At 59.0% G+C, this 27906-nt stretch overlaps 1 protein-coding gene across 1 annotated transcript; it reads right to left on the bottom strand.

Moving 5' to 3' along the window:
• Positions 1-451: 451 nt before the first annotated feature.
• On the bottom strand, positions 452-27906 carry C1H14orf132 (chromosome 1 C14orf132 homolog). The gene is made up of 2 exons (XM_028508046.2): positions 27635-27906; positions 452-5326 (listed from the first exon to the last, which is right to left on the bottom strand). Exons 1-2 carry the CDS (start codon positions 27659-27661, stop codon positions 5102-5104), a joined length of 252 nt encoding a protein of 83 aa, XP_028363847.1. The 5' UTR covers positions 27662-27906; the 3' UTR covers positions 452-5101.

Here is a 27906-nt window from a genome sequence, read left to right as displayed (position 1 = left end):
CACGCAGTGACTCTCCAATAACAATGCTGGGGAGAAGACGGCTAATCAGACAGACACCGGGCCACTGGCTGCTGCTCCGGCACGTGGGGGGCTCGGTGGGGAACGAGGGTCTGACTCCCCTGCAGAGAGGGCGAGGTCGGGGCGGGTGCACGCCGGCACCGTGCACAGCACACCCCAGAACGCCGGCCACCTGTCCAGCCGCCCGAGGGTTCCACAATGTGTGCAGTGAATTTCCCGTGCCTTTGACCATTCCGTCCCGCTCCTGCTGGCTAGCGTGTCTCACTCGGGGCCAGTCCTTGCTCTCTTCACTCACTAGGGTTTGAATTGTTTTGTCCCCTGACCCCCAAAGAGAAAGGGCATCCTGAAGGTCGAATCTCAGAATTGCCTCATTGGGACCATCTGGCTTCTGCTTAATTCTGGTTACCTGGGGTTCTCAGAGCGGCTTCTTTTCCTGCTTGGAGATAATAGCCTCTGTCCCTCTGGGCTCTCAGGGCCCAGTCCACCCATCCCCTCCGCCGTCCCTCTCACTGAATGACCCAAGTCAGGGGAGGGCGGGGCCAGAGAGGTGGGTGGGGTGATCACACCAGCCTGAGCTCAGCTCCGTGGGCATCCTGTTGTGGCAGCCCAGCCCACTTGTTCTGGGGACAGTCAAGGGACCTTGCTAGGACATGGCAAAGGGGCCAGGTGACAGGTGGCAGAGAACATGATGCCTGTCCCAGAGCTGGGGCTGGTGACCCAGGGCCACCCCTTCCTCCCTGTTGAATGCCCCGCATGCCGGGAGGTGGGGCTCTGCGCCAGGCGTCCGGAGCCTCCTCGGCTCTCCACTAATTTACTGTGTGGCCCCAGCTGCCCTCCCCAGACGGAAGGGTCCTGATGAGAAGCTCTCTAAGGCGGCTCACAGCTCGGGGACCGGTAAATACGTATGCACTGCTGCCCGGCCCTTCCCAGGTTCAAAACAGCCGGGCCTCAGAGTCCCATCCTGGGATAGACCGGTCCAGTGGGTTCATCTCAGGGTTGGGGCGGGGGAGGCAGGGAGATGCCAGTGACCACCCAGCCTGTGCAGCCAGCAGAGGTGGAACCCGGTCACAGCTCCTTCGCTGTGGGCTCTCGGGCACGGAGCCTGGCCGCCGGTACTCAACAGAGACGTGCAGCAATGCCAATAAACGTGCACTCCTCCGCACCCTCACTCCTGCCTGGGGGTGCGGGGAGGTCTGAGGAGTAAATGAGATGCAAACTGCACACGGCACAGGGAAGGGGCAGGATGCACGACAGCAGGGAGAACGACCATTGATGGTGTCATCACGGGCCAGGAATCAGGAGGAGGGTCAGGCCTGCCTGGCAGGAGTGGGTGTCAGGGTGCCGAGGGTGGGCCTGGCCGGTCTCCAGGGAGGGGTCCGGCATGTGCCAGCAGCCTGGCGGGTGTCCAAGCCCCCCACTTAGACGGCTGGAAGACAGTCTGTTGTCGCTCCAGGCCAGTGCCACCAGCCAGCCCTCCCTGCTTCCTGGGGGAGGCCTGAGAGGGGAAATAATCGTCTCTCGGAGGGGCAGAGAGGGTCAAGGGAGCCTCATTTGCCTCTTGACCTTGATCTCACAGAAAAGGGGAGGGGCAGGCACGACAGAGCAGAAACTGGCAGAACGGTCCCCTTGCCCAGGCCCCAGCAGGGGGTGGCATCCCCTTAGGACACGCCAGGCTAAAGGGTTCTCCTGCCCCCCCCCCCCCCCCCATGGAGCTCCAGTGACAGGACTTGACCTGGTAAAGCGGGCATTGCTCTGTTCAGCAAAATGTGCCCCTCGTGCAGACAAACGCCGGTGTGGGACACCTACAGCTTGCAAAAGGGAAATGGAGTCAGTGTACACAGAGAATGTTCCAGAAAATGCAGGACCCCTTCTCGGAGGAGCAGCCACCAAAGGGTCCAGCCGCTCCTTCTCAGTGCTGGCTGCTCAAGTCAAGGTGGGCGCTGGGACCGCCCCACCCAGGAGAAGCCAGAATGAGAGCCCCAGGCTGGCTAGGGTCTGAGAGAGGAGTACCTGTCCTCTCCCCCTGCTCCTCCCCCCAGCTCAGGGCAGCCCTGGGGTTCAGCAGGAAGCCTGAGCCCTGGCCGGAGCCACCCTGCAGCTCCGGCTGTCCCACAGTCCCCCTCGGCAATTCCGGCTGCACTGCACGTGCTCCATTCCTCAGGGTTCCCGCGGGGCTCCCCTGGGCATGCATCCTCACAAAGCTGGTCTCTGGGGCCCCTCTGGTGTCCATAGAGAACTGTACTCCACCTTAAAGAGGGGGGAAGGCTACAGAGACCGCCACCCCGAAGCCAGGGCGGAGAGAGAGTCCTGGCGGGGGGAGGAGCATGCTCTGTTCCAAACACAGCCAGAGACTTCGACCCGTGGACGCCAGAGCTGGCCCAGACTGTGCCACGATGCGGGACCTTGGAAGAGGACCTCTGGAGACTCAGGGGCTGGTGTAAAGGTGGCCAAGAGGCGCCACTCGGCCACCGAAGGCAGCACGGTGTTGCAGAAAGAGCCTGGCTTTAGAGCTAGGCGGTCCAGGCTCACACCCCAGCTCACCACTTTCACGCTGTCACTGCGCTGCTCTGAGCTCCCGGTTCCTTGTCTGTGGGCTGGAGCGATGACGCGGTGAGGTACCTGGGAGCACTCAATACGGGCACGCCAGCCTGACACGGAGCCTGGACCCACCTCTCAAACAATGGTGTCGCATCTCCTTCTGTCTTTTACCTAAGATTCAGGACGGAACCCCAGCTCAGACAGGGGGAACAGCACAGAACACTCTGGCTAGAACTTACCACACACATCTATCCCATCGTTATCTGAGCCCTGGTGGGGAAAAAACCGATAAGGAAAGCACAGGAGGTCGGGATGCAGTGGCCCTGGGCAAGTCGCTGTCATCTGTGCGATGCCAAGTTTGGACAAGAGGGCCCCTACAGCTCCTGACTCTCCATGGCCTTGACACTGAAAGAGATGAAGGCGTTCATGTCAGGGGAAGAAAGCCGTTATGAAGGCTGCCATGCCCAGGGAATGCCGGCCCCAGGGCTGCCCGGGAGGCTGGAGTCCTCCACCCTTTCTCTCCTCCCCACAGAACTGTCTCTCCAATGCCACCTCCACAGGCCACTTGGAGAGCAGGGAGCTGCCACCTGCCTCGTCCAGGCCGCAGGTGTCGGCAGGTGGAGAATCAGGGCAGGAGGGCTGGAGCGACCTCCACGCGCTGCGCTGCCTCCCCAGCCTGGCTCTGACCTCCGTGCTCATGGCAGACTCGGGGGCTTGATGGAGTGGCGTGAGATGGGGTGATGGGTGGCCGGCTAGCCAGCCCGGGGTCCAGGCCGGTCCTGCAGAGAGCAGGGCCCCATCGGTGGTTCCAGAAGGCATCCAGGCAGAAGGTCCCACATCTGTTCTCCTTCTCTGCAATGTCACACCGCCCCCCGCACTCCTGACCTCCCCTCGAGCTGCAGCGTTTGTGGTGGCTGCGTGGTTGCTGCGATGACAGATGCGACCAATAAATGCCAGCGGCCATCTGCCGGCGCTGTCTGGAGGTGGGGCTGGTAACCCTGTTATCACGGCAGCTCAGTGCCAACCTCCCGGGGCGAGTGGCTGCCGCTGGACAATGATGACGTCCCTTTGTCTGTCATCAGGAACACGCATCCCCCCCGGGGCCACGGTGAGCAACACAGCCTTTCCCCGATCGTGCCCAAGTGCGCGCAAGGCCTTCCTAAGCAGCCTTTCTGGTTTCTCGACTATGGAGGGGGAGCTCACGACATTTATTTTGTTACAGTGCAGGGAGAAAGCAGGGAGACAGCCACCCAGCCCGCAGGGGAGGGAGCCCCCACTCCCTCCAGAAGGGGGTCCTAGGCAGCGATCTTCCCTGAGGTCAGAGAAAAATGCACCCTTTTCCTACTGCTCCCCGGGCATGTTGCCTCACGCTCCCGTCCTCATGGGGGGTGGGTGGGCTCCCTGTTTGCCAGGCCCCCAGCCGCTGGCTTCTAAGAATGCCGGGAACGGACCTGGGCAGGTACGTTCATGCCTGCAACAGCCCAGGCAGCAGCCAAAGCGAGTTCACAATGTGGGTGTCTGACCGCCCCGCCCCCCAACCCTGCACTCAGTTCAAGACCCACGGACGCTGCCCCCAGGGCAGCCAGGGAGAGGGGCCCCTGCTTGGAGGGGGCCCTGAGTGGAGTGGGGGGGGCGTCCCCCCTGATCTGGCCCCTCCACATCCGACTGCGCCCGGTGACCACAGGCAACCACACGCCTCTCCCGCCCCCCCCCCCCCCCATGAGGACAAGGCCCCACTCATCTCGAAGAGCCCGATTTCTCAGGCAACGAAGGTCATCTTCGCGTGTGTGGCCTGGAGAGCGAACTGACCGGCAGTTCTCATTTCTAAAGGGGGCTTCTCGGCTTGTTCGCAGGAAGGGGAAGTCCATCCAGCGGAGGAGGACCGCCACCCCGAGGTCCCGCCACGTCACCGCTCCTCTCCCCATCCCTGCGCTTCCTGACACTTCGGGGTCTCAGGAGCAGCCAGGTTTCTGGTGACGAAGGTGCTGCTTGCAAGTCGGACGAGGAATGTTCGAGAGCCCTTCCGAGACCACCACCAACATTCCCGGGGTGGGGGGGACCGAGACTGGGCTGGGAACACTCAAATGCTGAGGGGGCTCCTGCCTGCACCCCACGCTCCGGGCATGGTAAGTCTGCATGGAACAAGGTACTCGGGTGATTATTCACTGCCAGCCAGCGCTCCCCCAACGACGTCTGTATTCTGAACCGAACCGGCTGCTCCCTCAGGCCTCTTGTTCTTGGGAAGCAGTTTTAAGAATTCCCCACTCGGCTCCTCAAAGGCCTTGCCGGCCACGCTATGGGGCTGGAAGCTCGCGCTGCTCCCGTGTTCCAGGATCAGCTGGACCGCAGCGCGGAGTGTTAACAACGGGGCTGCGCGGGGACCTCCCAGACGCACGCCCGCCCGCCCGCTGAGCCCGGGGAGGCCATGCCCGCGGCCGGAACTCCTGGGTCTGGAACGGGCGCGCAGCCAGAGGCCCGCAGCCACGGCACGCGGGACCGAGCCCCGCCCGTGTGCCTGGCACGGCGGGGGGGGGGGGGGCGCCCCTCAGAAGGTGAAGGCATACACCACCCCCACCACCACGATGTTCCCCAGCGTCGCTATGATGGCGATCCAGAGCAGGACGGCGTCGTTGGAGGACCGCGGAGGCTCCTCCGGCTGGCCCTGGCCGCTGGAGGCCGCGTGGATATTGGTGGAGGAGTTGAAGAGGGAGTACTCCGCGCCGAAGTCCTCGCTGGGCGAGTCCATGAAGGCTCCTCCCATCATGGGCAGCTGTGGACGAGGAGAGCAGAGTTAACGGGGCGCCGGCCGGGGAGAGGCGCCCCCTGCAGGCACAGCGGCCGGTCGAGCCACTCGGTGCAAAGACACACTATGTATAGTCGCCTTTATCATTGACGGCGTACATTTTAATCCCTGAAAGTTAGGATCCGTAGACCCTTGGGAGGCAGACACTTTCGTCTTGCAGAGGGACGCGCCGAGGCCCCCGCGTAGCTGGGCATCTCCACCACCAGCTGGTCGGCGGCAGGCCTGGCCCCTCCAAGGCTGCCTGGCTGTAAAACCCCTTAGCGGTCTTCTGACTTAAGGACTATATGCTCCGCTTAGATCAGAACAATAAAAATATATAAAAGAAGGTAAAGAAAAAAACGAGAGTCACAATCCCACCACTTTGGGATAATCACTGCTAACATTTTGGTATTTCTCTCCCAAATATCTTATCTGCATGAGAGAGAAAGAGAGGGAGAGAGAGGAAGTCACATTTAAAGATGCGGGTTTATATTCCTGTATGAAAAGTGCATCAAAATCCCGTTCTCATAGTTGTATAATAATATTCTTTCATAAGCACAAGCTACAGTCTATTCCCCTAGAACCGGAGATTTAGGAGTCTTGGTTTTTTCCTACTGTGAATAATGCATGGGTAAAACATCTCGCCCCCACGCGTGGGTGCACGCACACACTTGCACAAGCATTGTTATGTATCGGGCAGACTGCTGGACACAGAACCCTGCAGGCCCACGGCGTGAACGCTGCAGAGCTGCCGGAACGCAGGGTGCAGCTCCGCAGGAGAGAGTCAGGCCCCCAGCCCCCCTCAGCCACGTGAAGAGAAGACGGACTGGAAGGCCAGTCTGGGCGCCACCGGTGGACGTGGGGAGTCGGAGATCGGGAACCGACTCATGGCCAGACGGAGAGAACGAGGGCTGGAGTCGCCTCGGAGACAGGCTGTGGGAGAAGCATCCAGAAGGTCCCTCAGAAAGGCCCTTCCGCTGGCCCCATCCACTTTCAGGCCACTTTGGGGGACCTCATCCAGGTGACAACTGGGCACATCACACCAGAGGGGCAGGTGCAGTCACTGGCCCCTGAGAATGGAGCAGATTTGTGGGGACCACGCCATCCCCGCCCTGCCTCCCACAGCAGAGCTGCCCCCAGGAAGGACGCAGCCTCCTGGTCCCCATCTGTCCCTGCTGAGGACACAGAGGTTACATAAGTCTCCCCAGAGCCTGGCCTGTCCTGAGAAAGGGACAGAAAAGCCTTTCAGAGGGAAATCTTCAAAGCACAGCCACCCGCCACGGCTCTGGCACTTCCCTGAATAATGAGCGCCCTTGGGGGGCCGGGATGCCAGAGAGAACAGGCTTTTGTCGTGCCGTGCCGGCTCCACCAGGCCGGCTTGCGGGCCATACCCTGGTGGGCACCCTGCCCTTCAGAGGCCATCCCCAGGGCCCGCCTCGGCACTGCGGCAGCCTGGCCCCAACCATGATAGAGTCCATGCTCCTGGGCTGCGGATCGTAAAGTCACATGTGTGCGTGAGTGAAGACATTTGAATTGTTCTTCGTCTCCTTGGGGCCAAGAGACCCACTGGAGCCCTGCCTCCCTCTCTGAGCCTCACTCACTGGGGAGGGATGGCCAAGGTCAAGCCCAGTGCCCAGAAGTCCTTGCCACATACCAAGCACGTGACAGTCAGGTACAGACGGCCCAAAGGCGGGAGTCAGGCGGTGAGGACTGTCAGATGCAAGCCACAGAGAAAAACCCAGGACTCCCCATTAAATCTGAATTTCAGATAAACAACAAAGTAATTTTTTTTAGTGTAAGTATATTCCAAATATTGCATTGGAATAACTATAGCAAAATGTATACTTTTCCTAAAACATGATCTGGCCTGAGAGTTTAACGGGGTGTCCTGTATTTCTATTGGCTAGGTCTGGCAACTCTACATGTGGCCATCCTGGGAAACAGCTGCCATGCGTTCAAGGGGCCCCGTCCCCGGTTTTGTCCAGTTGGGGCGTGCCATCTGTGGCCCAGGCTCCCCGAGCGACCTAGCTCATCGGAAAGTTCCAGGGCCGCCCCCAGCCAGCCCCCAAACCTCAGGAGAGAATTCCTCTTATCACCAAACTCTCTCAGGCTCTCCATGATCCGCATACGAAGGCCGGGCAGGTTCGGGGTGCCGTGTATCCATTCCCGATCCGTTCAACAAACTCTGAAGGCCCACTCAGCTCCGGAAGGTGCTGGCCAGATCCTGGGGGTGCCAAGGGTCACCCGGGGCCTCTGACCTCTGACCTCGAAGGGCTCCACAGTGAAAAGGAATGGGGACTCAGACACAGTCCTAAAACGGCGTTACAGGCGCTTCATCGGAGATGAGAACACATGGGCGTCTCACGCACAGAGCAGCGTGGGTCGGGGTTGCGTCCTCGGGCTGAGGAGTCGGGCATGAGGCTGGGCTTCGTGCTGTTTCCTTCTGGCTGAAGGACACGGGCAGGTGACTGACCTGCTCTGGGCCCCAGTTTCCCTGTTTGTGAAAGGCGTGTACTAGTGGGGATGGCCCTTCGGGTGCTGTGGGGGTGAAACGTGCTCCCGAGGCTGAGGCGTGGCGCCGGCTGGCTGCAGTGCTCAGTGCTCCTGAGCTGTGCCTGTGAGGGCTGCACTGGCTGTCATCGTGGGGTGGGCCCCGGGCACCCAGGGCGGAGGGCCGAGGGCCGGCCCGTCTGCTGCCCCTCATGCCCTCGCCCCAGAGGAGCGCTTTGGTGTTCTCCATTCCCCTTTTGGATCTCGTTCGTTTTAAGTGAATTCTGTTGGGAGCGCGAGCACAGACGCAGGAGGCCCACAGAGGGTGAGCGGAGATAAGGGCGGTTTCCTGCTAACGGGTCCTGCAGGTGGGGGCCGAAGACCCTCGCCCTGAGCCGTCATCTCCCGCCTGTGCCATCTCACTAAGCAGAGCGGACCCCAGGAGGCCTGGAGGGGACCCAGGAGGGGCAGGTGCGGACCCCAGGAGGCCTGGAGGGGACCCAGGAGGGGCAGGTGCGGACCCCAGGAGGCCTGCAGGGGACCCAGGAGGGGCAGGTGCAGACCCCAGGAGGCCTGCAGGGGACCCAGGAGGGGCAGGTGCGGACCCCTAGGAGGCCTGCAGGGGACCCAGGAGGGACAGGTTCGGACCCCAGGAGGCCTGCAGGGGACCCAGAAGGGGCAGGGCCCTTCCAGGGGATGCACGGCCCTGGCTGCCGGCGCTGCTGAGCCTGCCGGAGGGGCCCCTGCTGGGTCTGCTTCCTGCCCACACAAAGGCGGTTTCAGCCCAGGCCCAGGGGATCCTTCGGGAAAAGTTAAAACACAGTGAAAGGCTCTTGCCGCCTGCCAGGCCTGAGCAAGCCCGCTACACGCAGAGGGAGGAGCTCTGAGCATTGCGGCCCGAGGCTCCGAGACTCCGCCCTGTGGGCGGTGGGTAGCAGCTGGGTTGTAGGGAGGAGAAACCCTGAGCCGGAGGGACGGGCCAGAGGGTGTGCTGGGCTCTCCCGCCTTACCTCCCAGCCCCCACTGCAAACACCATTGCAGAAAGACAGAGGACTGACAAGAGGCTCCTGGGGCTGGAGAAGGTGGGGGAATCCCCAATCATTTCCTTTTCCTCTTCTCTCTCTCCGGCCCTGCCCCCAGGCCAGCCTCAGTGGCTGAGCTGCGCTTCCCTGGCAGAGATGGCGGCGGCAGGGACCGGGGACCCTGAACCCGAGCCCTGACCCTAACGCTTCTCTCTGGCCAGAGGATCAGGAACAGGGAAAAGGGCCCCGTGGCTGGAATAGTGTGTTTTGGGGAGGGGGTCCCTTGCCTTTCCTTCCTCTCTCCCTCCCGCTCTGCCCAGCGGGCATGTGGCAGTGCAGAGCTGTGCCCCAGACAGCACAGGACAATAAAGCCCACAGGAACACAGAACTGCTAGCCTGAGGGTTAGGAGAGAAGGCCCCTGGGAGCCAGAGAGTCCCGGGGGCAAAGGTTGACAAAGGGGATCCCCGTCTCCGTGCAGGACCCCGCACGGGTTCTGGGCTCGCTCCAGGCTGCGTGTGCGTGGAAGCGACCCAAAGACGCGCAGTGAAGGTGCTGAGCGTGGGACCGGGACATGACCCCCCGCCGGGGCCCAGACGCACCCCCAGCGGTGGGGGTGCATGCAGCACAGGCCCGAGCGGCCTCGCCAAGGCTTTCCCGTCAGAGCCGACGGCGAGATCACGGTGTGTGTGCAGAACCAGGGCAAAAAGGCCCTGAGTAAAGAAACCTCCGAATGCTTTCACTGGCAAATTCTACCAAAGATGTAAGGAAGACGAATACCAGTTCTTCACAGCGAAAACCCTCCTTTGGCCCAAGGGTGCAGGGCCCCTGGGCTGCCCGCCCAGCTCCAGCTACAGGTGTTGAGGTCCGGGTGGGGGCGGGGCATTTCAGCAAAGCCGCCCGGCTCAGTACAAAAGGTACGTCCTGCTCCAAGAGCAGGGCTCTGGGGCGGGGAATATTAAGTGGAAACAGGACGATATCTTGCTCCCTTAATTTCCTCACGTGAGACCTTTGGGGAATGCTGGAAGAAATGCCGACGAGCCCAGGTTTGACGACTTCTCCTTAAGGAGGGGTTCATGCTGGGGACCCCACATAGACTTCCAGGTTGTAAAAAAAAAAGGTTGGCACAGCTTGTGCTGGGAAGAAGGGCCCCCCAAACACAGCAAGAGCCGCCCCTCCAGAACAACACACATTCACATCCTGAAAGGCCTAAGAGAAAGGCAGCATCTCCTGGAGTCCAGAGCAGGCCACCCAGCGCCTTCAACTCCACCGCGCTGGAGTTCACGGAGGCCGCGGTCAGACATCAGGCTCTGAGCCCGGGGCTTTGGAGGCTGGAGGAAGAGGCCGAGGTCTTCAAAACGCTGCCCCGCCTGGCTGGGCCGGCTGCCCCAGCTGCTTCGTGTCCACCCCCCACCCGCCCTGGGCAGTCAAAGAGCCTCGGAAGGAGGTGGCGTTTCTCCTTCTCACAGGTGGTCAGACCCTGGCTAAGCATTTCCAGAGTCCCGGAGCCTGAATCCAAACCGCTACAGCAGAGTGTGGGGTTCGCGGTGATACTCCGGGGTCATTGTCACGGGACTGACCGTCTCGGCTGTACCCCAGCACGGCAGCCGGCACGTGTGCTGGGTAAAGGTGACGGGCAAGGAGCCAAAGAACAGAGACCTTGTACGGAAGCCGGATGCACATAGGCCTTTGCCAGCAAACGCCGTGTTCTGCCCACCGTGCCGCCCAGCAGGTGCTCCTGACCCTCCCCTCCCCCACACACACACTGGTTCTGATGGAGGGGGAAATGAAGAGCCCCAGACGGACCCCACTTCGCCCCGTTAGCCAGTGGGTGGGTGGGCTCTGCCTCCTCTTGTCAACACCGAAGCTCCCGGCCACGTTGGTGCCAACTGGTCTGGCGTGCGCGGCCCGGCTCCAGGCTTTCGGGATCATTCGTGTGGACTTCGCACGTCTGGGGACGGCGCCCAGGCTTCCGGACCCCAGACCCCGCAGGCCTCCTCACGGAGTCATGCAGCAGCCCCAGGACGCTTTGGGGTGATGTCCTGCAGAGACCCTGCCTCCAAATGAGGCTCTTTTGTTGCAAGACCCAAGAAAAAATCAGTTCTGCCCCTTTCTCAGATTTGACACCACGGACAGCCTCCCCCCTCTCCGTGTTCTCCTCCACGTGGGCGGGAGGGAGTGGCGACATTTGCTGCCCGGTGTCCGTGCCTGTCACTCTTGCCGGCCAGTGTACATACACGCTGGAGAGTTTTCAGTTCAGCGAGGTGTGTGAAATGAAGACCGAAGCTAGCATTTGTTGAGAGGGGCTCTCTGCCAGGCACGAGCCGGGCACTTCACGGGCAGGAGTGCGTTGTATCCTGAATGAGCCCACGAGGCGGTAGCACCATCGCATGCTTGTTGACAGGCGACGGGCCCCACAACCCTCACACCCACTGTAAGGGGCGCCTCTGGGTGCCGACGCTGTGCTGGGCAGAGAGAGGAGACTCTTTGTTCCCTCAAAGAGGGGAAGGCAGAGGTCACACACCTGCAGCACCCGAAATGTGACAAGTCACAAGGACACAGTGACCGGCGTGGACTGTACACTGAGAACTTCCAGGGCAACATCTGTGTTTATTTCAGTGCCACCCTTGGTGGGAACTAATCTATTCCCACAGGTGACAAAATTACTACATTATTACACTATATTGTATTATTGCATATATTATCATATATAGTTGTAATTACATGTTATATGTAACTATTATGCATACTTATAATTAAGGTTATTCTATGTAATTATATAATTACAATTATGTAATATAAAATCACATTATATTTACTACATTATTATATACTGTCGTATTAGCTTATATTATGTTACATTATAGTTAACGATGTACTAACATTACATTACGCTATATGTTATATGACATTATAGTTGTGTACTCTATTATGTGATGTTTGTTACATTACATTATAATTAGCTATGTACTTATAGTACCTTGTTATGTTAGTTACATTACATTACGTATTATGGTTAGATATGTACTAACGTTAAACTATAATATGTTATATTACATCATATTATATTACAGTTACAATACATTATACTATAGCGGACTGTGTACTTATATTATCTTGTTAAGTTAGTTACACTACATTATATTACATTATATAATAGGCGTGTACTAACATTATGCCACAGCATATGTTACATTATGTTGTATCATAGTCATGTTACATTATATTATAGTTAGCTGTGCACTCACGTTGCCTTGTTGCATTAGGTACATCACATTATTGTGCAGTCAGGTGTGCAGGAACGTCACACTGTGTTATGTTATGTTGTGTTACACTGTATTACAGGGGACGGGTTAGCTGTGCACTTATTTTCCACAGAGACCTCGAGCTCATTAAGGACACCAGCTGAATCTAATTTCTCTTTCAATTCCCAGTGCCTAGCACAGGAACTCAGAGTAGGTGGAAAGAACGCGTTTTTAAATTAAAAAACGTTTGCTCCATCACTTCTGTGCATTGTGGCATTCGATACAACACCTACACACATGGTGGATGAGGTGGTTCTATGCCCTGTGGCCAAACACACCTGGACCCATATGGGACCCAGAAAAAGGAAGATATTTTTGGAAAGGCTGAGAACATCACAGAATTAACAGGAACGAGCAAATTCACCTCTTTGGAAACCGTTGCCCCAGCAACTGGGCACAACACGGCGGGAGATATGCTGTCTCAGCAGAGTGTGGCACCTTGGATTAGCAGTTGTGGGGGAATGCTTGCCAGACAGAGGTGGTCCAGGGCTCTGGGAATGCGCCCTCCATGGTGTGTCCATGGTCCACAGTGAGCAGTCAGGGGTCAGAGCTAGGTTTTACAGGAGCCTGGCCGAGCACCGAAAGGAGAAGCAGCCAAGAGCAGCCAGGAGTGCCCCACCCTCCCTGGCAGCACCTGGCGCTCCAGCACCCGCCGCGGCCCCCATGGGTGGAGGCATCGCTGAGTCTCTGTGGTTCAGCTACGAGATGCTCCTGCCACCGCCTCTGTGCATCAGCACATCAGTACAGCAAACAGAGAGCGACGGGGCGTTTTTTCGGTTCTTCCTTAGGGAAGAGCTGGCAAAGGTTGTCGGAAATTAATTAATCCACTCGCCTCTTTGGGGTGATTGAACAGTAGCAGTGGAACCAAGCGGGCGCCCCGAGTGAGCCAGCTTCTCCCAATCACCCTCTGATCGTACGAAGCCCCCTCTCACCGAGCGGAGGGAAGCCTCGGGCCTTAGGGTGATGGGTGGGAAATCCGTTTGTTCGATGCTTCACTCATTCTTTGGCTAAACAGGCCTCTGCTACCTACCGGGAGGGCTGGGGAAGTCAGAGGGGCACAGAGAAAAGCCACGGGGTCTCTGTTTTGGAGGAAGAGAAAGAGAAAGGAGGAGGGGAGGAAGGGAGGGCGGAGGGAGAGGGGTGGGGACTAGCACAAACAGAAGAAGTAAAATCGGGAGAGCGTGTCGGTGCAGCCTCGAGCTCGCGCACCCTGGGGCGAAGGCAGCAGGGGCGACGGTTCGCCTGCATCTTCACCTCCCGCCTGGACCCTTTTGGGTCACCTTCAGTCTCCCCTCCTCTGTGGGACCGAATCATTTCAGGTGGCCACGGTGCCATGAAACAGACGGCAATAACAAGCGGGCGGACTCTCCCTGGAGGTGCACAGGGGAGCGTTTTTAATAAGCCGGAGTCCCTTCCCTCCCACCACGGAAGCTGCAGCCCTGCCCTCCCCCATGGGGACACCTGTGTGAGCAGGGAGAAAGGACAGGTATCACACAAGGCAGGGCATCACCCCTGGAATGTCCAAGGAAGCTCCTGGAAGGCTTCCAGGAGGAGGTGCCCCTTGAGATGTATCCTGATAGACAGACAGGAAGAAGTCTGTCCCGCAGAGGAAGGGTCATTCTGTCCGACACCGGCTGGTACCATGAGTCAGGACCTGCTCAGTGGCCGTCTCTCTCCATCTCCACTGTCTGTGCTGGGCACTGTCTCGGACAGCTGGCTGTGTGCCAGCCTGCTCAGGACACGGGCAGCTGCCAACACGGTGGTTACTTCTGGGTGCCCGACTGGGTCCGAAGCCAGAGAAAGACTCCTCTCCCCCCGTCTGTGTGCGGAAAGCCACGTCAAAGCCCCCTGTCAGTGCAAGGGAGGGAGGGAGCCCTGTGTCGTGCGTGGTCCCTGCCGGAGCGCACGCCCACCTGGCATCGTCCTGAGTGGAGTCCCAGCGTGGAGAAGGCTCAGTGTCAGACAGGCAAAGAAAGACCGGACGTGAGGTTTGTTATTCCTCGAAAAGACCTGCAGTCCTGGTCCGCGGGTCGAGAGGACGTTTAAAGAGGAACCTCGGTTCCTTTTCAGGCGGTGTGTCAACAGGGATGCCCCTTCTCACCCCTGAGGACGGCCACCCACCATCGGGGGCCCAGCCAGGGTCCAGGGCAGCTGACACCCGTCTCACAGCTGCAAGTCACAGCCGCTCACAAACCTCCCTGGCCTCAGCTTACTGAGCTTTCAGACCCACAGGACGATGCCGGCTTCAACTACCTCCCGGAGGGTTCTCGAGCATCCGATGAAAAGGTTTTTCTCTTTATGTGATGACAGCCGTGGCCTCGCCACGGGCTGACACCCTCCCCTTCTTTGATGCAGCCGGGAAGGACCTGAGCGGTCACCTCTGACCCCAAGTACTCTACACACAGCAGACAACGCAACAGACGCTCACCGGCTTGTTTGAGTGAAGCCAAGGCCACGGGAAACCTGCCTGTTGACGAGAACTCATCTCAGAAGCAAGGCTGGGTTCTTCCCGGGGCACGCCAGGGCCCCCTTCCCCAGGACCGTGAGGCCCAGCGCCCCCCAGAGAGGAGGTGCTCCACGGCCCCGGGGCAAAGAAAGCATTCCGATGCTCTGTTGAAAACCCTGGTCCAGTTTCAGCTGCAAAGTTTGGAGGAGGAATCTGGGCCTGTTCCCTGGGGGGTCTGGCAAGGGGGCGCTCAGGGGAGTCGCTGGGGGAGGGAGCTGGGGAGCAGGTGCTGCCTCTATGAAGAGAAGGCGTCCTCCCGATGAGAAAGACCCTCCGGCGTTGCAGATGGCCATGACAAAGATGCACATGGGCGGCCATAATCACAAGAGGGCTGGTGGCCTTACATCTGAGTTTGGCAGAGAAGTCCAGAGGTCAAGAGGGGTCAGCCTTCTATTCAAACCCAAGTCCCGTCAACTGTCCCCTGCAGACGTCTGAACTGCGCTGGGCCCCACTCCGCTCTAGTGAACCAGGGACAACCACAGGTTGACACCGCGGCCAGCACGGGGGGCTCCGTGGCGAGCGTGGGTGCACACCGCGGTCATTGTGGTTCAGTGCACAGTTATCATGGGTTCACGCCAGGGTCACTACAGGTTTCACACCACGATCGTCGTCATTCACACCCAGGTCGTCAGAGGTTCACACCACGGAGCGTCACAGGCTCACACTGCAGTTGTCACAGGCTCACTGCATGGCTCCCATAGGCTCACACACTACAGGCATCACAGGCTCACACCGAGGTTGTTGCGGGTTCACACCATGGGCCTGTTCAGAGGATGGACCAAAATGCTCCATGGGAAGCTCCTGGTCCAGCAAGCAGTAGTCACCCCGCAGGGGACAGGGAAGGGTGCTGGGGCCCGGGGGGTTTCAGGGACAGGGTGTGGGTGCAGGAGCTGGGCTGGGTGCTGTCAGTGACAGGTGGCCTCGGGGAGAGCTGCGACGCAGACCCCAGGAGGGATGCTGGCAAGCTGATGTGAGACACGGTGTTCCATCCAGCTCTTCTCGTGCTTTCCCTGCTTCTCCCTCCCTCAGTTTGTTTATGAAATATTCACAGGTCTGGGCCCGGGCTGTGCGGCTCGTGACATAAACAAGACGGGAACCTCAGACAGTAGGGATGCTCAGGGCGAGGGCCGGGCGCAGCTCCGGGGGCCAGAGGAGGGCGAGGGAGGGTCACTTCTAGAAGGAGCAAGTGTCCCCTCCCCCAGACCTCTCCTCATCCTCCCAGCCTCCTGGGGCCCTCACTCCTTCTCTGGCGCCAGCCTGTCTGCTCTTTGGAATAATTTGCTTCAGCCACAATCCGCTGTGTCCGCACAGGCCGTGGGCAGAGGACCGAGCTAACAGATGGCTGGGCCGCGGAGGTTTGTGATGCAGGACCACCCAGGTGTGTCTGAGGCTCAGGCCACACTCACTCCCACTGCAATAGGTGTGATCCACCAGCTGCTGTCCTGCCCCGGCACCTGGGCCCCAGTCTCCTACCCGGTGACTGGGGGCCAGGCCCTCAGTCTCCTCCTCTTGGAAATGGGCGTGTGGTCAGCCGCACTGCCCGCACGGGGCCTTGCCCTCCTCTGCCCCATTAATGCCCACCCGCCTCACCTGTCTGCACACCTGAGAGCCACGTCCTGCATGTAACGTGCTTGCAGGATGGCGGTGAGGGTGGCAGAGGCGGGCTGGCGATAGCTCCTCTGTGGCTCCTCGGTGCCCCCATCACGGCATGGGGTTGTCTCCATGGCAGCTGCCTGCAGGGCCCACCCGCCCGACTGATTAGGTCATCTGACTCTCCTCAGGAAGGAGCAAGGACGCCTGGGCGTCAGGGAGGGGCCAGGCGGTGTGAGCGGCGGGGTCACAGCGGGGCAAAGACGGCAGGAGTGTAGGGCCCAGAGGCTCATTAGTCCACCTACCCCCTCTGGCCTCCCTCCAAGCCACTGGACGCCGGATTATAATGAACTTGTAATCAGCTCCCAGAGCGCTGTGCCAAGGAGATGGAGGAGGGCCTGCGGGGGGTCCAGAGGGGACAGATGGGGTCCCATCGGTTGGCTGCTGCCCTGGTGGGGGTGAGGCTGGAGCCACCTGCTCCCCACCCTCTCGCTCTCATACTTCTGAGGCATGAGGCTCTCCAGGGCCCAGGTGCCTGGGACAGGAGCCTAGGGGAACCCAGCCCCGGTCACTGAGCTGCCCGACCTCCGGCCACTGGCACACAGTCCTCCCGCCTGATCACCCTCAGGTTCCATCGATGTCCCGTGGAACATCCTGTCACAGGACACCCTGAGGGAGCTCAAGTGGCAGGGGCAGCGTGGAGAGGAGCGTGGTCTGGCCATGCACAGGTTGGGTCCCCGGTCCTGGCACCAGAGACGCCCCTGCGAGGTAAGTGTGCACAGTGCCTGCGTGTGAGCCCGTTCGGGAGGGACAGGGAGTGCTGGGCCAGGTCCCACCGCTGGGCGGGGAGGGCGTGGGCCAGACTGAGATGTGCATTCCTTCTCGCCAAGGGAAGGGAGGGGGAGGGGTGGGAATAGGGCCGTTCGGGGCACAGACTTAAGAAAATTCTGCTTCCAGCCCTGGCTGGTATGGTTCAGTGGATTGAGTGCCGGCCTGCAAACCAAAGGGTTGCCGGTTCGATTCCCAGTCAGGGCACATGCTCGTCTTGCGGCCAGGTCCCCAGTAGGGGGTACATGAGAAGGAACCGCACATTGATGTTTCTCTCCCTCTCTTCCCCTCTCCCTAAAAATAAATAAATAAAATCTTCAAAAAGAAAATTTGCTTCCAGCCAAGAAACAGGGACTGGATTTACCCTCCCATATGAAACAACAGAAAAGGGACAAAATATACGAAAATGGCTTTCAAGACATCGGGCATCAGGCCACGAAGGACAGTGGTGAGCCTTGAGGGGTGGGAACAAACAAGGCGAGCCCCCCGACTGCCTCAGTTTACCGCCTGAGTGTTTGCGCTGTGGAGCAGGGAGGGGCACCCAGGCAGAGACCGGCGGACTCCCTGGTTGAAGACACAGGACTGGGAGCTGGGGAGACTGAGGCAGCCGGAGAGCACAGGGCAGAGTGTGGAGAGGAGACGGCTGTGCGGACCGAGCGTCCCGGCGGTCGGCAGAAGGGCTGCAGATACTCAGCAGAGGACGTGTGTGCGAGGAGACCCCCGGAGACACGGAAGAATCACGCAGAAGGATTCAGGGAACACGGCCAGGTGCACGCGCAGGCCACGGATAGTGCCCGTTCACCCAGTCTTTAAAACGTCTCGTAGCGCACGGAGCCTGCGTGCAGTACTCCGAACAGCCCTGCCTCCGCGGCGGGAAACAGGTGCTCAGCCTGCAGGTGGCGCTGGTCCCACCTGACACAGTTCACAAGCCACACCCAAAACAGTCACACTGTTTCCAGGTAACACAGCAGCATCCCGGAGCAAAGCTGGAGAATACTGTTAGGACTCGGAGAACATCCAGCCTCCGAAAAGGTCAAGTTCACAGTGTCTGGCACCAACCGGAAGCCATCAGGTATGCAAAGCAGCGGGAAAGGCTGACCCAAAGAAGGGAGAAACCATCTGGCAAAGCCAGCCCCGAGGGGACCCGGATTTAGAATGAGGAGAAAGGACATGAAAACGTTGCCCTAACTCTATGCCACGAGTTCAGACAGCTAGAGGAAACACTGACCGTGTGAGGAAGAGGATGGAAGACATAAAGAAAGACCCAAAAGAAGCTTCTAGGCACGACAACTACCACATCCGGGATCTCACACGGGATGGGAGTAACACAGATTGGCATTCATAGAAAATACCGGTGAACTTGAAGGTATAATATCAGTAACTATCCAAAAGGAAACACAGACAGAAAAAAAAGACTAAACAGAGAGCGACAAGCCGCAGGGAGCTGGGAGACGACTTCTGGCAGCCCGACCGACGTGGAGATGGACTCTCCGGAGGGGGAAGCTGGACTCAGCGGCCAAAACCCCCGAACAATCCAATTAAAAATAGGCAACGGACCTGAATAGTCACCTCCCCCAAAGACGATACTCGGATGGCCAGCACACACGTGAAGACGCACTCAGCATCGCGGATCGTCAGAGAAATGTAAAGCGGAACCACAGTGAGATGCACCTTGTCTGTTAGGATGCAGCAGGTGGGAAGAGGGGCCGGTGGCACGTGCCGGCGAGGGTGCAGGGGAACAAGGAGCCGTTGCACACGGTTGGTGGGAGTGCATGCTGGCGCAGCCACCATGGCAACCAGGACGGAGGCTCCAAAAGTTAGACTAAGAATTCAAGGACAGAACTAGCGTGTGGCCCAGCAGCTCCACTGCTGGGGCTGCGTCTGCAGGAAGCGGTACCCGTGCCCTGAGGAGACGTCTGCACCCCACGTTCCCTGCACCCCACGTTCCCTGCAGCATCACGGGCAGTGGCCAGGGCTCGGACACAACCCCCACGTCCGCAGACGGATGAATGGGTTAGAAATGTCTCACACACACACACACACACACACACACAGGAATATATTCAGCCATGGGCAGAAGGAATCTTGCCATCGGTGACACCATGGACGGATGGACCTCGTGGGCCCTGTGCTGAGTGAGGTCAGTCAGACAGACGAATACTGTACGACCTCCCTCACCCAAGGAATCTAAAAAACCCCAAACTCATAGAAACAGACCACACTGGTGGTTGCCGGAGGCAGGGGGTGCGGGGGTTGGGTGCAGGCAGCCAAAAGGCACGAATTTCTAGTTACAAGATAAGTAAGTCCTGCATTTGTCATGCACAGCACGGCGACTCCAGTTAACAATACTGTGTTGTCCACCGAAAGTTTCCAAGAGAGTGGATTTGGAAAGTTCTGGTCACACGCAGAACTCAGAAGTGTTCCTATATGAGCAGATGAATGTTAACTAAGTTTATTGTGGTAATCGTTTTGCAGTACATACACATATCCATACCCCATCGTGTTAAACACTTTAAACGTATACAATGTTAACTGTGTCTCAGTAAAACTGGGGGCGGGCGGGTGTGGAGAAGGACAGAGAAATTTCCCGTGGAAACCCGCAGGTGCAGGAAGCCCCCAAACCCCGTGCACAGGAAACGTGAAGAAACATGACCTGAAGGCGCATTAGAATCAATGTGCTTGGAGTCCGTCCAGAGAAAACTGTAGAAGCAGCCAAAGGGGAAAAAAAAGACACATTCTGTTCCGAGGGGTAAGGCAGAAATGACAGCAGGTTTCACACCGGCAACAATGCGAGCGGGAAGGTGGTGGAGTAATGTTCTGAAAAGCAAAGTGTCAGGCTAGAACTCTATGGCCAGTTTAAAAAAAAACTTTCAGAAATGAAAGCCAAAAAAGATTTTCTCCCCCAGACATACAGGAGCCGAAAGAATCCGTCACCAGCGTTTCTGCACAACCAGAAGTGTCGAAGTCCGTGAGGCAGGAAAAAAAAAACCCACCTGCACAAAGGAATGAAGGACTCTGGGAACAATAACCCCGTGGGAAACCACACAGGACTTCTCTCCTACTGTTCAAATCTCCTCAAAAGGTAAGTGACTTTTAACAGGCATTACAATGTAAGGTTTGTAAGATGCAGACGTGAAACCTGTAACAATAAGAGCACACAAGCCGAGAGGGGAGAAATGGAAGCATATTATTGTAAGGTCCTTGCGCTACATGTGAAGAGAAACAACTTCACTCGCAGATGGGCTGTGGTAAGTTACAGACATAAACCCCAAATCCTGAAGCAACCACTGAAATAACAGAACAAGGAGTTATAGCTAATCAGCCAACAGAGGACATAACATGGAATAAAAACTTGTCACTTAATTGGAAAGAAGGGAGAAAACGAGGAAAGTAAAAAAATAAACAAAAAAAATTCCAAAGAATGGATGGTACAAAAAAAACCCCAAAACAAACCAAAACAGCGAGATAGTAGGTTTATACCCAACTACACAAAACATCACATTAAATGTAAATGGTTTAAATACTCCAATGAGGAGGTAGGGATTGTCAGACCAGATCCTAAAAATGGGCTGAAGTGGCACAGAGATCTGCCTCTGCCTCTCTAAGCCTCAGTCTCCTCATCTATAAAATGGGTCTTAAAGTTGTCTACCCCGTGGACCTCTTACAAGGATGCAGTGAGATTCCGTGTATCATTCACCACAGGGCCTGCCTGGTACTCCCTAAGTATCTGATACGTGGCAGCTAGGATGGGAAGGTACAGGGACATCCTTAGGGGACAGGACACAGGGAGAGAGTGAACAGAAATGGGTCCCCATCCTCTCAGAGTTGGAGGAGGTGGGGTTCAGACCCCTCCCCCTCCAAGCGGGGCTTGGAGCACACAGCAGGTGCTCTGAAAAACACTTCAAGTTTCTAATTGGAGACTCGCAGTCCACCCCAGATGCTCCAGTTTTCTCAGCTCTGCGAGATACAATTATTCCAGGCCCATTGCAACGCCTTGGCCCCTGAAACACCATCTGCAGATCTGGTCGACGAGAAGCGCTACAGATTTCTCCTTCCTCCCGAACGGCTCGCCACACCCCTGCCAACACGCCGCCCTGCGTTCTCTCCCGAAGCAGGTCTCCTCAGAACGATAAAACATTTAAATCTTTTTTCCGGGAATTGGGAGTACAAGGCAGGCCCCTCAGTTAAAAAAACATTTGAGATAATAGATGATTTGTATGTTTATGGTAATTCTGGCTTCAAGGAAGAGGAGCGGCCCCTGGCTGGGGAAAACATTCTCTAAGCAGCAGGCTGCCAGCCTCCCTAGAGCCCTCTTTTCCTGGGCAGTGCCAGGTTCCTCCGGCGGACAGCGGAGGGCGGGGGGAGGGGGGGCTTCTGCCGGTTCCGTGCAGACCCCTTGGAAAGATCCCCGAGTCTAGCTGGGACCCTCCCAAGAGCTAACACACGTGCTTCTTCGACACCACCAGATGTCTTTTGTCTTTTTTTCCCCTCCCTGAAAAATGATTAAAATGCAAATTAACTGTGAGCCTCCCAAGGCCCAGGAGAGAGAAATGGAGAAAGGGGGACTGGTGGGGGATGTATCGGCTTCTCAGCTATGATTAGACCACACCTCACATGTTGTTTTCCAGAAAGACCCACCCACGGTCAACACAATGTGCCAGGTGTGACGGTGCCCTCCCGCCAGCGGCAGGGTGGGGGTTCTGCGAGCCAGGCTAAGGGGAGGGGAGGAGGAGGGTCCTCTGTCTGAGCAGAGGGAGCCTCGTCGGGTGTCTCCAGCAGGTACGGGCCCACCACCCTCCGCCAGGCCTCCTCACCACCCCCCACCCCCACACCCCATGACTTTCAGCCTCTCCGGGACCTTACCAGGTAGGACCTATCACGTTGACAATGTGGAAGGTCATTTTGTGGGTCAAAATTGGTCAAGTATCAGCAGCTTCTATGGCTGCACCCAACCAAGTCACGGCCTATCGCCCAGTAATAACTGACGTCTCTCCAGGCTTGGCCACTGACCACAAGGTTTTGTCTGGCTCTGTCCACCCACTGTCCAGTCCAGAGAGCTTATACCAGTGGCCGCAGGATGAACCCGGCCCAGACACCTGCTCTGTTTGGTCCACGGAGCAGCCAGCCCCCCGAGAACAGCTGCCACCCACTCCTGTCCTGCCTCCTGGACGCCCACACTGCCCCCACATCGGTGGGTGAGATCTGATCCCCTCCCCTTAAATCTGGGCTGGCCTCGGGACTCCCGACCAAAGGGAAGCAGAGTTAGCCACCTGCTGGCACTTCCGAGGCTCGGGCATAAGCGGTCTGGCAGCTCCCACCTGGGGATGCTTCTTGGAGGGGCGGCAGCGCCGCACAGGAAGTGCAAGGTCCCCGAGGCCAGCCCACGGGGAGGGGCCCGGCTGCCTGCAGGCCGACCCGCCGAGTGGAGAGAGCCGCCAGGTGGCTCGGCGGCGCCAGGCGTGTGGGTGAGGAAGCCACGGAGCCCCAGCTGATGCCATCAGAGTGGGGCCACGCTGCCCGAGTCCCTCCCACACCCCGGGGCCACACAGTCGTGAGCCAGAGACAAAGTATTGCTTTAAGCCACCGAATATGTGAAATAAATAAGCAAGAAGTAACTGAAACTGCTCGCATCATGGTTGGTTGGTTAAAAAAATTAATTAGCTGCCAAGGTCTGAAAATCTAGGCTGCAGGTGCAAATCAAATGTTCAGTTTCCTTGAACACCCGGAGGACCTGCAGCCCTGGCCCGTGTGTCTGGGTGGCTCCGGTGAGGGGCTGCAGCCAGACCCCCACCCTCCGGGTCACCCCGTCCTGTTCCCGTCCATGAAGCCCCCTGCCTGGCCCCAGTCTCCCTGGTCTCGTCCCCGCCTTGGCCCGATCACAGGGGAACTTACACCCCCAGCAGGAGACACCGTGTCCAGCCCCGTTCCATCCCCAGCCGTCATGCACAATGTGTCCCCTCCGCCTGGGACAGCCTCTCACGTTGTCTCTGTGACAGCTATGCGACCCTCAAACTAGGCTCAATTCAAACCTCCAGGAGCCTCCCCTGACTTCCGGGGCTGGGTAGGGAGCCACCTCTGGGCCCCCAGGGCATCTGTGTCTACCCCCTGACCCTGTCACATAGGGCCTGTGACCCCTCCCTCCCTGGCACTCCAGGTAGGGAAGGCATGGCAGGCAGGGCACATCTGCTGAGGGACTAGATGAGCGGCTGGGAAGGTGACTGCGCCCCCATTTCACAGGTGATGAAACTGAGGCCCCAACCAGGGCTCGGTCCACTGCCTCTCGAAGACCAGTAGCCGCTAACACAAGAACCACGATCTCAATTCTCCATGGGTCTTCAGACCCTGCCATGGGTTGAATCGAGTCTCCCCAAAAGATATATAGAAGTCGTAAGTCCTGGTACCTGTGAATGTGACCTCTGGAAAGGGGACCTCTGCAGGTGTAATCACGTTAGGATGAGTTCATGAGGGTGGGCCCTCGTGCAACAGGATGGGTGTCCTGATGCGGAGAGACACAGAGACAAGGGAGGATGGAGGCCGAGATGGCAGCGAGGCACCTACAAGCCAGGGAGATGGAGGACTGCCTGCCAGCAACGCCGTGGTGCTGGGAGGGAGGCGCGGACCACCCTCTGCCCGTGGCCTTCTGACTTGCCACGGCCCCGCCGACCCCCGGTTTCAACGTCCCGTCTGCCCACCTGGAAGAGACAATGTTTCCGCTGTTTGAAGCCACTCAGCAGGGCAATTTGCTTCAGCAGCCCCAAGAAATGAACACCGGCCTCTCCGATGACTTATTTTAAAAATGTACATAATCAGAGGATCCGTGAGCCTCTGAAGCTGATGCGTAGCAAGGCCCCCTCCCCCCTGCCCCGGCTCTTCTGCCTTGTGGCTGAGCCTCCCCGGATCCCCGTCCCCTCCCCGTCTGTGCTGAGGGAACCGTAAAGACCCCCGCCCCAGGCTCCAGGTTCCCCACCTGTGGCAGGTGTGCTCTGGAGGGAGAAAGAGCCTTAGCTTTGGAGCGGGTTCCCAGGTTATATGATCTGGATCTCTCTGTTTGAAGTTGCTGAATCCAGGCTGGGGTGACTTCCAGGGGCCACGTGACTTTAATGACCTAAAAGGGACCGAAAGGCCAAGGATCTGTTCCATCCCGAGAAGGGGAGGGAGGGGGGCAGCCCGGTAGTGAGGATTTAAGCCCCAGGTCTCACCCTTGACCATGTCCTGCAATCCACTGGGGAATGGAGAGGAAACCCTGACCTCCGCCCCCGCCCCTGACTCTGCAGGCAGGGCCTGGGGTGGGGGTGGGGTGGCAGGACCGCTAGGAGCTCCCAGGGGCTTCCAATGGCGGCACCATCTGGGGACACCACGGTTTGTTTGGGCTGGTGACTGAAGGGACCGTGCGGGACCAAACTAGACCGGGCTCATGCTGTGGGTGAGCTTGTGTTACCAGGGTCGGGGGAGAGGGGTTACAACTTAGAGACACGGGGACAGGCACTCCTTGTCCCTGTGGTTCGTCCCCTGTGCTGGCCCAGCACACAGTAGGCGCCTTCCCTGTCCGTCCCCTTCCTGCCGTAGGGAGGCCCCGGAGCCTCTGCACCTCTGCAGCGGGAGGGCGTCCTTAGAGCAGGAGCCACCCACACGTCACGGCGTTCCCAGGGGAAGAGGCTTGGGTTTGGGGCTCCCACGGAAGGCTCTGCTTCCTTTGGTCGATTCACCCACCTGTCAAGCAGAAGTCGCTCCTGACCCCACCCTCCCTCCCTCCCTCCCTCCTGGGTCCTCCCCCGGGGCTGGGGTTTTCCCCAAGCCAGCGCTTCAGCGACAAACCGTCCCTGCTCAGGGACCTGCAGCGGTGCCCATTGCTAACTGCCTGAGTGACTGTCTCCTTTTACCTGGCAGTGCCTTCTGTCACCTGGCCCTGGCTGCTCTCTGCCGGCTCTCCGGGGCCCTGCCCTCCTGCTCCCCGGGGACTCTGGGACTGTGTTTGGGGCCTCGCTCCTTCGCGCCTCTGCCTAGCACGCCCCGGTCGCCAGGCCTGCAGGGGGAACCTGCCTGGTCCGATCCACCAGCGTGTCCGTCCTCAGGGTCCCGACAAGGGCAGGTGCTCAGGAGGAGAGCACCCGGCACTGAATTCGCTGTTTCCTGAGAACGCCCTTCCCTGCACACGCCTCTGGTCTGGCCCTCGCCCAGTCATCTAACAGACAGACACCTGTGGAGGACCTACTACGTGCCAGCCTCCTCGGTCACCCTCGCTGGAGATGGCCTGGCTCGTCCCTTCCCCCGCAGCCTGGGAGCAGCCAGCGAGGAAGTCCACGCCCCGCTCCACTCTGTGCCCCAGCGTCCCCGTCCCCTTGTCCGACACAGAGTGTGGCCCACGGCAGGCACTCGACACCTGCTGAACAGGTGGGTGGCGGCGGCACTGCCATTCCTCTGTCAAACCGCCCACTGCTGCTGCGTGGGGACAGTCACCCACACCTGGCGGCCACTGCACACTCAGAGCATGTGCAGAGCCCCCACGCTGGCTGAGTACTGTTGACGCTTCAGACAAAGGAGTAAAAGTCCCAGCCGCATGGGGCAGGGAGACACCGGGACGCCACCCGCCGCCGGAGCACGGCGCACCACGGCCAGACCGCTTCCCTGGGGAGAGGAGGAGATGGGTCGTCTTTCAATGCCCGCCCTGCCCGGGGCACTGTGTCTTCGGGGTGGAGCAGCGAGGTGGGAAGCCGGGTCTGAGCACCACAGGTGTGCAGACCCAGGTTGGAAACCCAGCCCTTCCCCTCACCCACGGCGCGTCCTGGGAGAATGACCGAACCAGGTGGATATAAGACGGGAGACAGCAGCACCCAGGCCGCCGACCTGCAAGGACTCACTGTGGGAAAGGGCGCGCGTGCCCGGCGTCTGGCACACAGCAGGTGCGCAGTAACCCTTAGTGTCTCTCCCCACTGGGTGTCACTTCGTGTCCCTGCTCCTTTCTGGACTGAGCAGGTAATTAGTGCCCAAACCTCTGTCCATGGGAATAAAACGACCACAGGAGACTTCAATGATAAACAAACAAACAAAAAAATCTCCATGCAGTTTCAGCCTATAGGTGCTGAAAACCCCTATGTTTATGTTGCCCTGTTACCATAGCAACTCACGCTGCTCCAGCCAGCCCCGGGGTTAGCAGAGATCAATTTATCTTTTAGCCGCAGAAACGCCAGCTGTTTGTGCAGTGGGGTTCGGGGGGGGGGGGAAGCGCGGACTCGGGGTGAGCGCCTGTCCCCTCCAGAAAGGAACCCACTGAACCCACCTCGGTTTCCACGCAGCCACGGCCCCACCGTGCAAACTGACGCCCACGTGACCATGCTTTGAGCGTGGAGTTCGAAGGAGGAGACAGAAAAATTCAGCACAGACGGCCAGCGTTGCTCACGGGAGCAGGCAGCATGGTGGAAAACCCGTCAAGTGGCAGCCAGGGAGTGCATGGGGGTTCCCTGGGGCCAGTTGGGGGGACCCTGCACCCGTTCGTGCCTGCATCTGGGGACTCGCTGTCCCTACAGCCTAGGTTTTGCCGTTACTTTTTGAGCAGGCTTCCACCGCAGTGAAGTTTGGGGGAAAAAGGAAACCGTGTCTTCAAACTCCGCTCCCTGGACAATGAAACGGCAGCAGGTGGGCCCTGCCACACACCCAGGGGGCAGAGGGAACCTCGGGGCCCTTCCCGAGTCTGGGCTCCCAACACAACCACAGAAGCTGCGGGACCTACTCCCCCGGAGCAAACACGGCCCTTCCCCGGAGTGGGGCTGGGTGCCGGGAAAGGCCACAGACAGCTGGGGAGAGCGGGTGTGTGTGCCTTTGTTCTGGTTCAAGAGAGTTACGGCAGGCACAGACACAGCAAGATCGCCCAACCTCAGAACTCCGGGGGGGGGGGGGGTGGGGGGGGGTTCCTGAAGACCAAGCGATGAGAAGGCATCTGTTTTCCCCGCCGCTGGGAACCTGTTTTGCATCAAGAGAAGAGTTATGGTCCCCAGCGCTGATGGCCACAGACTCAGCACAAAGCAAAACAGGATAAAACAAATGATCTCTGCCCAGCGCTTGGCAGGTCACAGAGCAGCCAGCCACCTTGCTCCGGTTCCGGTCTCGCTTCAAGAGGAGAGAGCGGAGTGGGGAGCAAGTGACGGATTACCAGGTGCCTCCGGAGGAGAGAGGTTGCCTGGCCATCCAGATGCACACACCTGGGCTGCTCGGGCTTGGGGTACCCGAGGGGGCCAGCAGGTGGTGTTGGGGGCGGGGAGGAGAGGGACGCGGCGCCTCCCATTGCCCAGGCCCCTCGCAGCCTGGGAAGCAGTGAACCCAATGAGCTCGGAGCGCAAGGCCTGCCCCACCACTGGGGAGCCGAGCTCGCCATCCCGGACGCGCGCACCAGGTGGGGATGCCCCAGCTCTGGACAAAGGACAGGGACGTGGATCCCCGGTTGGTGCCACAGCCCGGCCCGAACCCTCCCGCGCACCCAGCACCAGTGTGGAGGGCGAGACCATAGCCCCGGACCTGCCCAAACTTGGCGGCGTGGGGCGCGCGGGGAAGGCGTCCCGTTACCTGCGCGGCCATAAAGGATAGATCCATGGTGTCACTGTTGTCGCGGCTGCTGCTGCCGCCCGTGCTCGAATCGTCACTGCTGCTGCTGCGCTGCTGCTGATGCCGCTGGTCCCCGCTTGCACAGCTGGCCCGGAGGGAACCGAGCAGCTAGCAGGCGCCCTCGGACTCCGCAGCTACAGCGCGGACCTCAGCAGCCGCGGCGCGGCGGCACGTCCCCAGCTCCGTGGGCGCCCTAGGCTGGCTCAGCGCTCTCGGCTCCACACGGAGACTGG

The sequence above is a fragment of the Phyllostomus discolor genome, chromosome 1, assembly GCF_004126475.2.
Source record: "Phyllostomus discolor isolate MPI-MPIP mPhyDis1 chromosome 1, mPhyDis1.pri.v3, whole genome shotgun sequence".
Taxonomy (NCBI): Eukaryota; Metazoa; Chordata; class Mammalia; order Chiroptera; family Phyllostomidae; genus Phyllostomus; species Phyllostomus discolor.
This window is presented reverse-complemented; position numbering and strand designations above follow the sequence as displayed.